The 13,338-nt window shown below is 58.0% G+C and overlaps 1 protein-coding gene across 1 annotated transcript; it reads right to left on the bottom strand.

Moving 5' to 3' along the window:
- Nucleotides 1–2,528: 2,528 nt before the first annotated feature.
- On the bottom strand, nucleotides 2,529–13,050 carry ADAM33 (ADAM metallopeptidase domain 33). The gene is made up of 19 exons (XM_012804070.1): nucleotides 12,960–13,050; nucleotides 10,739–10,818; nucleotides 8,243–8,319; nucleotides 6,553–6,631; nucleotides 6,306–6,382; nucleotides 6,035–6,224; nucleotides 5,748–5,813; nucleotides 5,596–5,667; nucleotides 5,273–5,439; nucleotides 5,103–5,187; nucleotides 4,874–5,016; nucleotides 4,256–4,433; nucleotides 4,052–4,141; nucleotides 3,649–3,844; nucleotides 3,397–3,505; nucleotides 3,114–3,312; nucleotides 2,948–3,025; nucleotides 2,759–2,867; nucleotides 2,529–2,680 (listed from the first exon to the last, which is right to left on the bottom strand). Exons 1-19 carry the CDS (start codon nucleotides 13,048–13,050, stop codon nucleotides 2,529–2,531), a joined length of 2,238 nt encoding a protein of 745 aa, XP_012659524.1.
- Between the last annotated feature and the right edge of the window lie 288 nt (nucleotides 13,051–13,338).

Genomic DNA, 13,338 nt, shown 5'->3' with positions numbered 1-13,338 from the left:
CTCTAGCAGAGCACTGGGATGGGTGTGGGGGTTAAGGAAGCATCCAAGGGACAATGTAGGCCAGGAAAAGATAGGAAAGAAGGTCTTGAAGATTTTGTTTGCAGGGCCCAGGCTCCAGGGGGGTGTGGACTCAGCGTCTGAGCTTCTGGCCAGTGGTCACTGCCCTGCACAGAGCTGGGCCTGGGGAAAGTACATGATAGAAGACACAGCAGGTTCCTAGGGCAGAGGCATCTCTTGGGTGCCCGGCATAACCCAGGCATTATGTAGCCTTTGCTCTTGGATCTGGATTATTGAGCAGGATCCCATAGCCCTAAGGGGCAGGGACTCCATTGGGCAACTTCTGATGAGGCTGGGAGCCCAGTGGGTCAGGGGGAGAGAAACTCTCAAGCTTTCTAAAGGTACCAGAGGTCAGCTGACTTGCTGCCTGTGCCCTTGGGAGTCCAAGTTCCTAGAGTGGCCGTCAGTGGCCACCTGTCTTTAAGTCTTCTCATCTTAGGAACCACCTCTCAGAGGTAAGATCTTGGCTTCTGGACTGGACCTGCTGAGAAGGAGGAGGAGGAGGATGTATCATTACCTGAGGACTGGGGCTCCAGGTTGCAAGTCATATGGTAGGGAGCCTGTGCTCCCAGTGAGGACCAATGACCCAGGAAGACCCACAGCTTCTGCCATCTCCTCTGAGGGGTTTCCAACATTCTGGTCTCCATGAAAATGGTTTCTCCAAGAGGTGGTGGCTCATCTGCACAATAACCAAATCTAGAAACCTCAGAGTAGGGGGCAGTGAGCCGAGGGTGGGTGGACTGGCAGTAGGAGGGGAGGCCTCTGTGTCAGGTCTCTGCCTACCTTGGGGATCAGGCAGGGCTACAGGGTGCTGGCTTCTCAGGGAGGTTGTTGGGCTCTGGCAGGGTCTTCAGAGTCTGGGAGCAAAGGTGGAGGATAAATGCTGTGAACACAGCATGAGTCCCAGGGGACAGGGTGGGGCAAAGGGGACTCAAGGTGGCTAGGTACTAAGTAGAGAGGAGGGACCCATTTGGAAAGAGGCAGAAGGCAAGACCCTACCCTTTTTGCTTCCCTCCCCACCTCCCCCGGGGCCTCACTCACCCAGGGGCCAGGGCTCTCTGGTGGCTGTGGGGCCCAACCTTGTGGAGTGAACACTGCCCAGGGAGTGGTCCCTGCATCCAAGAGGTTGCAACAGTGACCTCAGGCAGGGTACCCTGAGACTGCTTCCCCACAGCATGGCACCCAGCCAAGGAGCTCTGTGTTGACTGAATTTCCACCCTTCTGCTCCAAGTCACCCCCCTGGCTCCCTTCCTGCTTCCACATTAAAGCAACCCTTGGGTCCAGGCTCCAGTTGTGACTCAGGCCCTCCGGAGGTTACTGGCACCTCATGGTGCCACCCCAGCTTCCTGGCAATCTCCAGATGTTGGCATCACTCAGGTCCCAAGAGAGATGAATGCTCCCCCTTCTATGAAAGCTGTGCCTGTGCTCCCAGCCGTCATGTATCCTGCCACCCTTGACAACTTCAAGTCATCTGCAGCCATCCCGCCCCATCTCCCAGGACATCAACATTTCCTTTGATGTCTGTTCAAAACAATCTTCACTACCCTCAAGAGCACACTCTGGGAAGTGAGATGCAGACCCCTGACCCAGACTGATGCACCAAGCTCCAACCACATTGCTCTTCTGCCCACAGACCTCATCACTACTCATGTGTCAAGGCCCTCTCAGTTGGCACTGGGGGCCTGGTTGGTGCCCTGCCCCTGTCTGGGATGCCCTCTGCCCCCAAGAGACCCTGTCCTCTCTTTCTGCTTGCCTAGAGCACCCCAAAGCTGGGCTGTGTCAGAAATGGCCCTGTAGGGTGGTGCCTGTGGCTCAAAGGGGTAGGGCACCAGCCCCATATACTGGAGGTGGTGGGTTCAAACCCAGCCCCAGCCAAAAACTGCAAAAAAAAAAAAGAAAGAAAAGAAAAGAAAAGAAATGGCCCTGTAGTGCCTGCCCTGAGTAGGGCCCCAGTGCAGGGTCAGTTCTATGACAACCATGCTCAGTATCATGTGACCCTCCTTCCAGGTCACAAAACTAGGTTAGGGGGAGGCCCCTGGCCCAAGGGCAGCTGGCACCACAGCTGACCAGAGGTATGGAGTGAAAAGATGTGCTGGCCTGGCATTTGGGAACTTGAAGGGAGTGACAAAGACTGACAAAGGTGATTTGGGCAGAGGCATGAAAACAGAAGCAGGAGAGGCCTCCAGGGCACAGGGGAACATGGACTGCATTCTAAACTGGTGCGAAAACAGCGCAAAGTCAAAATGATGCAGCCACTTGGTAAGAGAAGCAGATGAGGACAAGAGTGACTATACCGGGGAAAGGCAGAGGACTATACCCTGGGGTGCTGGTGGTGAGGAGGGATCCATACCCTCAGCCTCACTGGGAGGCCACTGAGCCCTCTCTCTCTATACCTGGGGGCAAGGCTGAGGACCCCTCCCTAGCTCCCTGAGGGCCTCTGAGGAGAGGAACCACAGGCATGGACTCAGAGCCTACCCAGTGCATGTGGGGTGCCTCCTCCAGCCCCAGGGGCATCGCCAGAGATGGACTCCTGGGAGCCGGTAGTAGCACCAGGCCAGGCCGACCCCAAGGAGCAGAGGCAGCAGGGAACTAAGGAGCATGGCCAGCAGAAAAGTGTCATGGCCTGCAGAGGATAGAGTGGTCTGAGTTCTGGGCAGGGGCACCCCTCTGGCCCCTGCCTGCCCAGCCTCCATTGGCGCACTTTCAGATTGCGTAGGGCTGCTGTCCACACTGCCACCAAAGCCTGGCTTGTCACAGAAGGGTGGAGCCCAACCTGGAGCACAGTGGCAGTTATGATTGCTATTACAAACCTATGGAGCAGAAGAGAAGGGAAGGAGGGTCATGTGGGATCAGGGACCCCAAGGTCACCCTGATCCCTTGGGCTACTCACCCCATGGTTGTGGCAGGCAGCCAGGCAGTGCTGCAGCTCCTGCGAGGTAGTGTTCTGGCACCGCCTGTCCTGGCACACCTGTGGACAGGGGCACACTGGGTAGTGAGAGGGCATTCTGGCCTATGAAACTCAAGTGGCAAGGAGGGCGTGGGTGGGCAGGGCTCACCATGCTAGGTCCACACTGGGTACCTGGCTCTACCAGGCCCAAGTTAAGCAGGTCCAGCTGGGCACCGGGAAGAGCAAAGACTCCCTGGCAGGTCACCTCACTGCCATCTAGGTGAATGGTGGAATCCACCGGCACCGTGTGCGGTGCAAGAGGGCTCAGCTCCCCACCCTGGCACTGCAGCTTCCCACACTGAGCATCCCTGGGGGGGGGAAGGGTGAGTCACAGCCTGCTGTGTCCCCTTGCCCCCACTCCCAGCCTCTGCTCCCTCCACTCCACTCCTCACCTCTGTGCACAAGGCAAGAAGTTGCCCTCGCTGTCCTGGCCACAGCTCCCATGAGCGTCTCCCACGGAGTTCACCATCTGGAAACAGGCCTCTGGGGCTGGACGGGAGCCTGAGAGCAGGGACCCAGCTAGGGGCAGCAGTCAGGGGCCACTCTCCTTGGGCCTCAGTTCTCCCTGCCCGTTTTCCCCATAGCAGAAAACTGGGCAGACCGGAGGATAAGGGCAAGGTTCAAGGGCTCTCCCAACGTCTCACCAGGCCCCCAGAGCTGCTGGCACTGCTGCTCAAGCGTGGGACACGCTCCATCCCAGCAGTAGCCGCGGCCCTTGGCACAGGGCGAGCCATCCAGTAGATAAAGGTCCGGGGGACAGGTGGGGGAGGAGCCCGTGCAGAACTCAGGAAGGTCACATTCGCCCGCAGCCTGGCGGCACAGCTCGCCCGCTGGCTTCAGCTAAATAGGTAACCCGGTGCGGGGCGGGGAGGACAAAGAGACCAAGGACAGTGAGAGATTCACGCCCAGAGCGCAGTTAACAAGTGAGGGGCCTGGGCTGGAGAACCAAGCGGACCCCAGCACAGAACAGAGCTAGCACCCAGCAGGGGGACCGGAGGTCTTCAATTAGCCCTGCAACCCTCGCCGGAAAGACTTCCTTGCCCTCACCAGGCAGTGCGCGCAGCAGTCTCCGTGGGCGCACTGGGCCCCCACGCGCAGGGAGCAATTGTGAGTGAAGCAGCAGAGGTCCTGGCAATCCTGTGGCCAGAAAGGTGGTGGGACACCAGGTGAGGGCGTGGCGCCCCAAACCTCTGGGAGGACGGGGAGCGGGAATCATCCTTGGGACCCTGGGGCCCAACAAGCGGACCTGACCTGGCCCGGGGCGCAGTCGCACTCCTCGCCCGCCTCCACGAAGCCGTTCCCGCAGCGCGCCGGCGGCGCCAGCACCCCGGGCTCCGGAGCGTCGGAGAGGCACGCGCCACCCCCCTTGCGGAAGAAGGCGCGCAGCTGGCGGCGGCTGCAGGCGCTGAACACGCGTGGGAACGGGTGCCTACGGGCGCGGGGAGGACGTCGGGGGTGTGGGAACCACCCCCGCCATGCCCACCCCTGGGCTTGGCCACACAACCGCCAGATGCGCTGACACTGCCTGAGCGATGCGAGGCTCGAATCCTCTAGAAACTGGAAGTGTCTGCGAAAAGCCACACAGCAAGCCCGAGGCGGGAGGGTGGGACGCCAAAGGTAGGCAAGTCAGGACCCAAAGCGGACCTGAGTTACTCCTCGGGGGTAGGAGTAACTTTGATCGGTTGTTCTGAAAGTAGTCTTCATATTCTTGAGAATCCACTCAACATGCGTTTTCTCTAAGCCTCACGAACAACCCTAAGAGCTGGTACTTTTACATTTTACAGAAAAGAAAACTTAAGGATAAGCAAAGAAACGCAGGCAAAGTGGCCCCCAGGTCCAGTGGCCGGTGCCCGTCACCCCCGAGCGTACCCAGTGGCCGCCGCCATCACGCAGCCGCCCTGCTCGGCCTTGGCCTCCACGCAGCAGCCGTCGGGGTCGTGGCTAAGGCCGAGGCTGTGGCCTATCTCGTGGGCCACGGTAGCTGCAGCGCCAATGGCGAGCTCCGAGTGGTCCTGGGTGGGCGTAGGGGGCGGTCACTGCGGGCGGCGAGCCCTCTCCCTCCCTCCCTCCCTCCCTCTACCTGGGCGGCGGGGCTCACCGTGCTCACACCTCCAGAGCTCTCCGCGCGGCACATACCCTCGACCGGCGCAAGGCCCACGGTGGCGCCCCCGAAGGCGCAGCCCCTGAGGACGGAGCACGGAGTGACTGGGCAGGGCCAGGAATTGAGGCCTCCCGGCCCAGGCCCGAGTGAGGGTCAGGGGCACCCACGTGAGCAGCTGCGCCGAGTCGTGTGGCCGCCGCGCCCACAACCCCCGGCGCCACTGTAGGAAGGCCCAGAGTGTGGCGTTCGCGTCAGGTGTGATGCTACAAAGATCCCGCTCGGTCCACACTTCCAGGCCACTCAGTACCACCTGAATGTCCAGAGTCCTGAGAATCTGAGGGCAGTAGGGGCTGACACCGGGGCCAGGCGCCCCACCGTGCGAGTTCTCCTCTGTGGGGTCTCCTCCTCTACCCTAGCCCTCTCCACACCCTCAGGAGCTGCCCACTGCTGCCAGGCCACCCCATTACTGCGCTATCCTCGCCACCCCAACCTGGTCGACATAGCTGGCGACCTCCAGGAGACGATGTTTGGTGCGGTTCAGGTCCTGGTGCTGGGTCAAGAACTGGGAGGACAGAAACACGGCGTGTGAGGGGCTGAGCTGGCCCATCCTGGACCTTCTACCCGCCTTGGGTCTCCCCTCACCAGGGTATGGTCAGCTACTAGGTACAGCTCCAGGTACCTCTGGCTCCTGCGGGGTTCTCGCCTGCCCTGTGGAGGGGCAAAGGGGACCCTGAGTGGCAGGCTGCTGGGCTGAGCCCTGACCACCAACCCCAATTCTCAGAAAGAACAGTTTTAAAATTTTGTTTCTTCAGCCTCAAATAAAATTACCAGGACAGGAGACCCTAGCTTGGGGCCTGGGAATTTGTCTCTTCTGATGTAGAGGGCTGTGGATACTGCCTTCCCAATCCCACCCCTTGCACACCCCTGACCCTGCTCTGCAGAGCACGAGGAAGGCTGGCCATGCCTCCTTTGTCCCCAGGGTCCCTATGGCCACAGCCCCCTTTCCAGGTGAGTAGCTGTTCCGTCAGGAATATCATGTGGGTTGAGAAGTCCTTGGAGTCCACAGGTACCCGGGGGTGCAGATAGTAGCTGGCATTGCTGCTGAGCACTATAAGGCCACTAGGATGGAGAGGGGTGCAGAGGCATGTGAAGGAACTCCTTCCCATCTCCAGATCAACCCCCTCCCCTAGAACTCCTCACCTCATCCCAGAGCAGGTACTGAGAACTACCCAGGAGCTAGGGAAGCCCCTCACATTCCCACAGTAGTGGCAGTGATCCTGGAGAGAAAGAGACCCAGCCCCAGGTCTTAGCCAGTGCTGAAGCAGAAGCAGCAGGAGCTGGCCCAACCTCTCCTTAGGGACAGAAGGGAGGGATGTGGTAGGTCTGGAGGGGGCACATCCCCCAGCACCCCTCACCCTGTCCTCAGAGCCCATGGAAGTTATCTCACCGTGTGGCTGGGGACCAACACCACTGGCTGCCCATCTGGGCCATAGTGGGTTTCTGTGTATCCTGGGGCCAGCAGCCTACTGGAAGGGAGTATTACAGGAATCACCTAAGCAGCCCTGCCTCCTCCAGGATGCCTTTCAGCCTCCCCGACACCCAGTGCTAATTGAGCAGCTCTCTGAGAGAGGCTCCCCAGGTGTGTCCTAGGGAAGGGACAGCAGTGGTTGCCTTGCTCAGTTCAGGAACACTTTGAGCTGAAGGCAGATAGGTGAAGGTCAGGAAGGAGCCGTGCGGATGTGTAGATGTGGATGGAGGGGGAAGTATGGAAGGCACCAGGAAGGAACAGGACCAAGGGAAGGGTTTGTGGTCCCTGTAGCAGGCAGTTGGATCTACAGATCAGGAGGGGGAATTCAGGGGGCAACGCTGATAGAGTGGGACTTGGAGCCAAGGAGGTATGGTAAGCCTGCAAAGTACCCCTGTCTATGACCTACTCTTTTTAGGCAGCTGGTCAACCCTCTGGCCTCTCCCACCTTAGATCCTTTAAATCTCCTTAGGCCTCTAGACCCCACATGCCTCCTACCTGTCCTTCAGTGATGTTCACCCACTGCTTTCAGAGAAAACAGAATCCCCACATGTGCACATCTGCTCCTGCCTTGCCCAGTTGAGCAGGGATCCCCATTCCCCACCTTCTCCAGACCCCATTTGAGTAATGATCCCATCTTCTGGCTCCATCTCACCAAGAATCTTCCCACCAGGATAGATCAACCATAAGTCAATCTCTCTTCTTTAAAGAAAATGATTGACCCCAGCCTCATCATGGCCTCTTTATCTCCAGACCACCCCACAGACCTGGGATGCCTGCTTCTCCACCTCTCTGTCATTTCCCACCTGCTCCAGCTGTGCACCCCCACTGCACACACATACCACCTTAGGAGGTAGGAGATGTAATCAACCCATTTAAAGGGTTGGTCAGGATGGAACTAGAGTTTGTTCCTGATCCATCTGACTCCATAGGGGAGAATAAAATACATATATACAGTGCTTAGAACAGTGCCTAAGATTAAACAAGCACTCAATAGGTGGCACTTATTGATAATATGGTCTGAATGGCTCCATCTTAGATACCCACCTGACCTGGCCTAGGGCTCTGCCTGCTCATTAACCAGCTCATAATCTTTGGCTCCCCACCAGTCAGGAACTCAGCACCAAAATGGCCTCCTGTGATCTGGCCCTACTGGGCCTCTCCCAGTTCATTTCCCCTTTCTTCCTTCCCTGGGGATGGAGACCTCCCAGGCAAGTTAGACAAGTTGTCACCCCCATTGTAGCCAGTGAACCTTTGTCCCTACCATTCCATCAGCCTGGAATGTTATCCCATCTTTGGAATCCCGTCTGGGATTCTTTTGACTCAGCATATGCTGCAAACGCCCACTAGGTGGTGTTCGCTCACCTCCAGCAGGGAGCTGACAGGCTGCGCCTGGGGCTGGGACTAGGGATGTGTCCTGCGCAGCAGGGCTGACTCAACCTCAACTGTCTACTTCAGCCTCCAGGGAGCCAGCGGCAACCCTGCGCAAGTCTCCCTGTCATCTGCACCCCTTCTGGGGCCCTCTCCCTCTCAGCTTCCTTCATGGGTCCACTTCAGTCCCTGTGCCCCAGCTCCAGGGAGGTCTGTTCTTGGCTCCCAAACTGGTACTCACTGGTTCTTCTCCAGCTCAAGTAGGAGCTCCTGGCCTTCAGCCTCCAAGGCCACCAGTCCTGAGTCTGGGTTTGAGACCTGTGCAGGAAGAAATGCAGGGCTGAGACGGTGGGCTTCCAGGCCTTCTCCCTGCCCGAGAGCTGGCAAGGAAGTTCATGGGGAGAATGTGGGCTGGAGTGAACAGCAACCCCTCCCCCGCTTCATGTGTCATGGAGGATATGGAGGAGTGTTGGGGGGCAAGCATGCAGACAAAGGCATTCCCAAATTTGGAATGTTTGCGTAGGCACTTGAAACTGCCTAAGCAGAGCCTGCCAGGTGCATGCGACATCCTCCCCAGAGACTGAGGCCCCAGAGAGGTGATCTGCTCTGTTCAGGATGAGTGGGCCCTACCCTGGCCTGCCCTCTTCTTTCAGGTCCAGAAGGAGCCTGCAAGGCAGGGAAGCAATGGCTTCCTGAGGACACTGTGAAGGCATTGGGTGGCCATGGCTTGGGCCTCCTCCTAGCCTCTGGCTTCTGTAGCTTGTTTCTGCCCCTTGTTCCTTAGAGCAACAGTTCTCAACCTGTGGGTCACGACCCCTTTGAGGATCAAATGACCCTTTCCCAGGGGTCACCTAAGACCATCCTGCATATCAGATATTTACATTACGATTCATAACAGTAGCACAATTACAGTTATGAAGTAGCAATGAAATAATTTTATGGTTGGGGGTCACCACAACATGAGGAACTGTATTAAGGCATTAGGAAGGTTGAGAAAACTACTGCCCTAGAGAATGCACACCTTATCCCTTCACCTCTGGTTTGGGCAAAGTGCCCCCTCCCAAAGTTTTCCTCAGCCTCCAGCAAGCCCCCCACCAAGTCCCCACACCGACCATCTGCTTCTGAAGTAAATATGAACTCCATCCCTGGCCAATAAGATGCCACCTCCCTTAGTCTGCTTGTCAGGGGCTGTGGACACCCCAACCCTTCCTTGTCTACTCAGCCTGGCTGGGGGCCCAGAGTTGGAGATGACCCAGAAACTTCCTGGAGGGCTGTGTCTCCAGAATGTTTACCCACCCCAAGCTCTCCCCTTGTATCCCAAAATACACTGAGTTGGGACCCTGGCCAAGGGGCTCAGAGTCTTGGGGAGGCTCTTTCTCCACATGTGGGGAGCTGACAGCCCTTTGGTTCTCAGCCACAGGCCCCACTAATCCCCAGGAATGAGCTCATGTGGGTGGAATGCCACTTGCTTACTGGAGAAAGGTCTGCACTGAGACAAAGGTGGTGGCCCAGATGGAAGGCTACACGTGAGGTCCCTGTCCTGCAGCCCCTGCTGTCTTCACTTCTTGCCCTTCCAGTGTCTTTGCCCTTCAATATATACCCCATCCCATCTTCAAGTGTGAGTGTTTCCTGCCCATTGGAGGGGACACTGCCTCTACTTTATGTCCTGTCCGTGTCTTCCTGGGTGAAGGGGCCCACAGTGGGGACGGAGGGACCCTTTGAGATGGCCTTTGTGGTCATGGCTCAGGGCAGATGAGGAGTGAGCCCATAGTCAGTGTAACCCCAGTGTGTGCCCAGCCTTCCCTCTGCTGGGGATGTGGAAGAAACAATCTCAAAGTTCACAGGCCAGTGCTGTGCTCTGCCAGTTGAATGGGGTCCTTGAGGGTCCAGGGGTCCCCAGTGAGGGCCCTAGGTTGGCAGCTACTGGGCCTCTGGGAGCTTCCCAGCCTCATGACTGCTCTCTTGCCTTTCCCCCTTACTGGTTTTAGACAGTGGGGCTGTCCTCTCTTGTCTGGAAATTCAGAACCGAGAGAGGGCTCTTTCCGACCTTAGCAGGTTTCAGGCTCCTGGCTGCAAAGCTATGTCCATGAGCAATTTCCCCAATCTCTCTGGATTTTAGTTTGCCTGTCGGAAATGGACATATTGAAGCCAATGGCTTCTTAGTTTGCAGCATGGTGTTGTAGCATGAACAGATGGGGTGCGGCTATTCTGGAAGTGTATGATGGCAGGAGTTAGGAAGAGACCAGGGCAGAATGTCCTGGAGAAGCAAAATAGGGTGGGCTTACATCTGGGGGGCACCTGGACAGTGACTACTGCCTCCATGGCTAGAAGTGGATTCTGCATGAACCTGTGAGGCTGAAGTTTCAGGCTTCTCAATGAGGGACAGCAATGTGTCCACAGGGTCACATGTTCTGGTAAACTTTGCAAAAGGAAGATATTTTGGTGCTTTCTTAGAGAGGGTCCTAAAAAGCTTCAGACCCCACGAACCGTGGACTCCTCTGTCTGGTGAGGGTAGGGGTAGCCCAGATAATCCAGAGAGGAAGGGAAAGGGGGGGAGGTGGGCTTAAAATGTGTGCAGACTCACATGACCTAGATGTCCAACCCCAATACCCCTTGGCTGGTGACCCCGAAGGGTCTAAAGGAGTTGTGACATGGTGATTCTGGAGACCTAGCAAAAACTACCACGCTATAATTTGGGGAAGGGCACCTGCAGAGGTCAGGGTGATATGGCACTTACCAGCTCCTCTATGGTGACTGTGCGCCTGGGTTGTCCATCCAGGACCCAATGAAGGGTAACTGACTTTCCAGAGCTGTTTCCTGGGATGAGGACAGAGCACAGGGTGAATGGGGTCTGAGAGACATGGGGAGTGGGGGACAGCAAAGAGGAACTGGAGAACTTGATGAACAGGTTTCATCTTAAGTGCTCGTGAGTTCAGCCTCGAGAAGGGTGGGCACCCATGAGCATCTTTAGAACTGAGGACCCACCTAGGAGGTGGCAGAAGACAGACAAGCTTGGGAAGGGACAGCTCAGCTAGGGACATAGGAGCTGCCTGACCTTTGGGAGGGGGGCATGCTTGGGGTCAGAGTTCACAAGGAAGAGGCCAAGGCCCCTAGTGCAAAGGGGAAGGGAAGAGGGAGGCAGCCTCTGGTATTTTTAGGCTGGGCAGCAAATGCCTTTAGGATGAGAGATCTGTGAAGAGATGACTGTGTCTCCCCCGCTGGCTGAGAAAAACAGCAGCCAGATGTTGCTTTGGGAAGTCTACTTCGCCCAGAGCTCCCCTGGGGACTTCTTCCTTATGGCAGTGTTTCCAGACCCTGGCCAAGAAGTCCCCTCATGTCTTCAAGGTGAGACTGGGGGACAGAACCTCAGTGTTCTAGGCTGGGTGTGCCTAAGGGGGCTCTAGGAGGAATCCCAGAGCCAAGTATTACTCAGAGGGTGCCTGGAATGCTCCCTGGGAATGCTCCAGCCTCCAGTGGCCCCAGCAACTCTGCAGCCCTGCCCAGCAAGGGTTCTTAGTCCCAGAGCAAGCATGGCTCTCAGAACAGATAGCCACCAACCCACCCACCCTGGCTCCAGCCCTGCGGGGCTGATCACCACCTATGCTTCTGGGCCACCCCAGTTCCTTTCTTCTCCTCTTCCAGACCCACACACCTGGTGTCAAAGGCCCGAGATGGTAGCAGCTCCAGGAGCCTCCTTTCTCCCAAAGCCCTTCTTCACTGGATGAGTGACTTGCCATCAGGTCACCCCTGGGAAAGGAGGCTGAAGGGGCCAGCGTGGGGAGGGGTCTGACTGGGTCTGTGGGGGAGGAGGGGTGTTCTTTCAGCCCAGAGAGGACTTACTGGGAATGAAGGGCCAGGCCTTGCAGGTTCCAGGCCTCTAAGGGTGGGGAGTAGGAAGGGTAGACCCCTGCTGGTGTGGGTGGGTGTTCTCCACTGGCCTCCTGATGAGGGAGAGGGAGGCAGAGCTGAGGCTCTGGTGACTGGGTGGGTGGGAGTGGAAACCGAGGCAGCACAGAAGACCCCTCTATCCCAGGAGGCCCATCACTCTCCATGACCCCAAGCTTGGGCTCTGAGGGGAATGAACTATGGAATGCTTAGGGATCTTCCCCAAGGCCTGAGGACTGTCATCCCTCCCCATTGGGCCAAACAGAGCAGGACCTAGTACCTATTGGGTTTGCAGCACAAGGCTGTGGACCCCCCAGACTCAGGCTGCCCCACCCAGGCCTTTGTGCCTCCTGCCTGGTTTCCTTCACTGTTCCCTGGCCAGGCACTTGATGTGCAGGACTCACTAATCCTCCCTCCTACTTGCAGAGGTCGGTGCTACCAGACCATCTGACTGGAGGGCTTGGAGAGCTTACAAGGAGAGACAGCTGCAGTCATCCCAGAGCACCACTAAACAGGCACCTTCTGTTTGGAGAAGTCCTTCTCTATCTAACCAAACAAGGCAACAATATAAACAGTATACACACTCCTCCCCAAGGCCCTGGGAGGAGGAGACCAAGATGAGCTGTGAGACCACAGCCAGTTTTGCTGAACTGAGGGCAGACCAGGGACCTGGGGAGGGGCGAGGCAGTGGGCATGGGGGCTTTCAGGAGAGTGCCCCAGCTGGACCCTAAGGGGTGGCAGTGCAGGAACCCTTCCTGCGGGCGGTTGGGCGTGAGGAGGCGGTGAGAGCGAGAATCCAGGCCCAGAGCCGGCTGGGTAGCTAAGAGGGGAAGAGGTCATGGCTGTGGCGCAGTGGCAGCCAGGCAGAGTGTGAGCAAGTCCAGCCCCAAAGCCATCCCAAGAACAGTTGAGAGTCCCTGGGTAAGTCCCACGGAGACCCACTCAAACCCCACGCCCTGACCTCCTGGCACTGCTATCAGACCCTACATGCTCTGCCCAGGCTCTGAGTGGAGCCGGAGCCGACCCTGCAGCCCCTGCTTACCCCACCTCGCCTGCACCCGCCGCGTCCTCACCTTGGAGTAACCCAACACCTAGCGCCGGCCACAGGAGCAGCAGCAACAGGAGCACTGGAGACCCCCGAGCTCTCCGGGACCCCCGGACCATAGCTATGAGCGCTTCGGCCTCTAAGCTGCCGCGCGGCTGCCGAATCGCCGGCTCCGCCCGGGCTGGATCTCCGCCGACCCACGCCCCGCGCAGCCGGGTCCGCGCCGCCCCGACCCTCCCGCGTCCCGCTCCAGGCCAGTCACCTAACTCGCACGGTTCTGGGAGGGACCCTGCCCCATGGGACCGGGCCTCCTGCGCCCTGGGGGAGCCAGGATGACACTCGCCGGCCACGGCCGCCGCGGTCGAGAGGGTAGAGCTGGGGGAGGAGGCTGGAGGCGGGAATCCACG

This window comes from Otolemur garnettii, unplaced genomic scaffold (assembly GCF_000181295.1).
Source record: "Otolemur garnettii isolate 467f Iridium unplaced genomic scaffold, OtoGar3 scaffold00025, whole genome shotgun sequence".
Taxonomy (NCBI): domain Eukaryota; kingdom Metazoa; phylum Chordata; class Mammalia; order Primates; family Galagidae; genus Otolemur; species Otolemur garnettii.
Note: the sequence above shows the minus strand (reverse complement) of the source record. Positions and strands in the feature narration are given on the sequence as shown.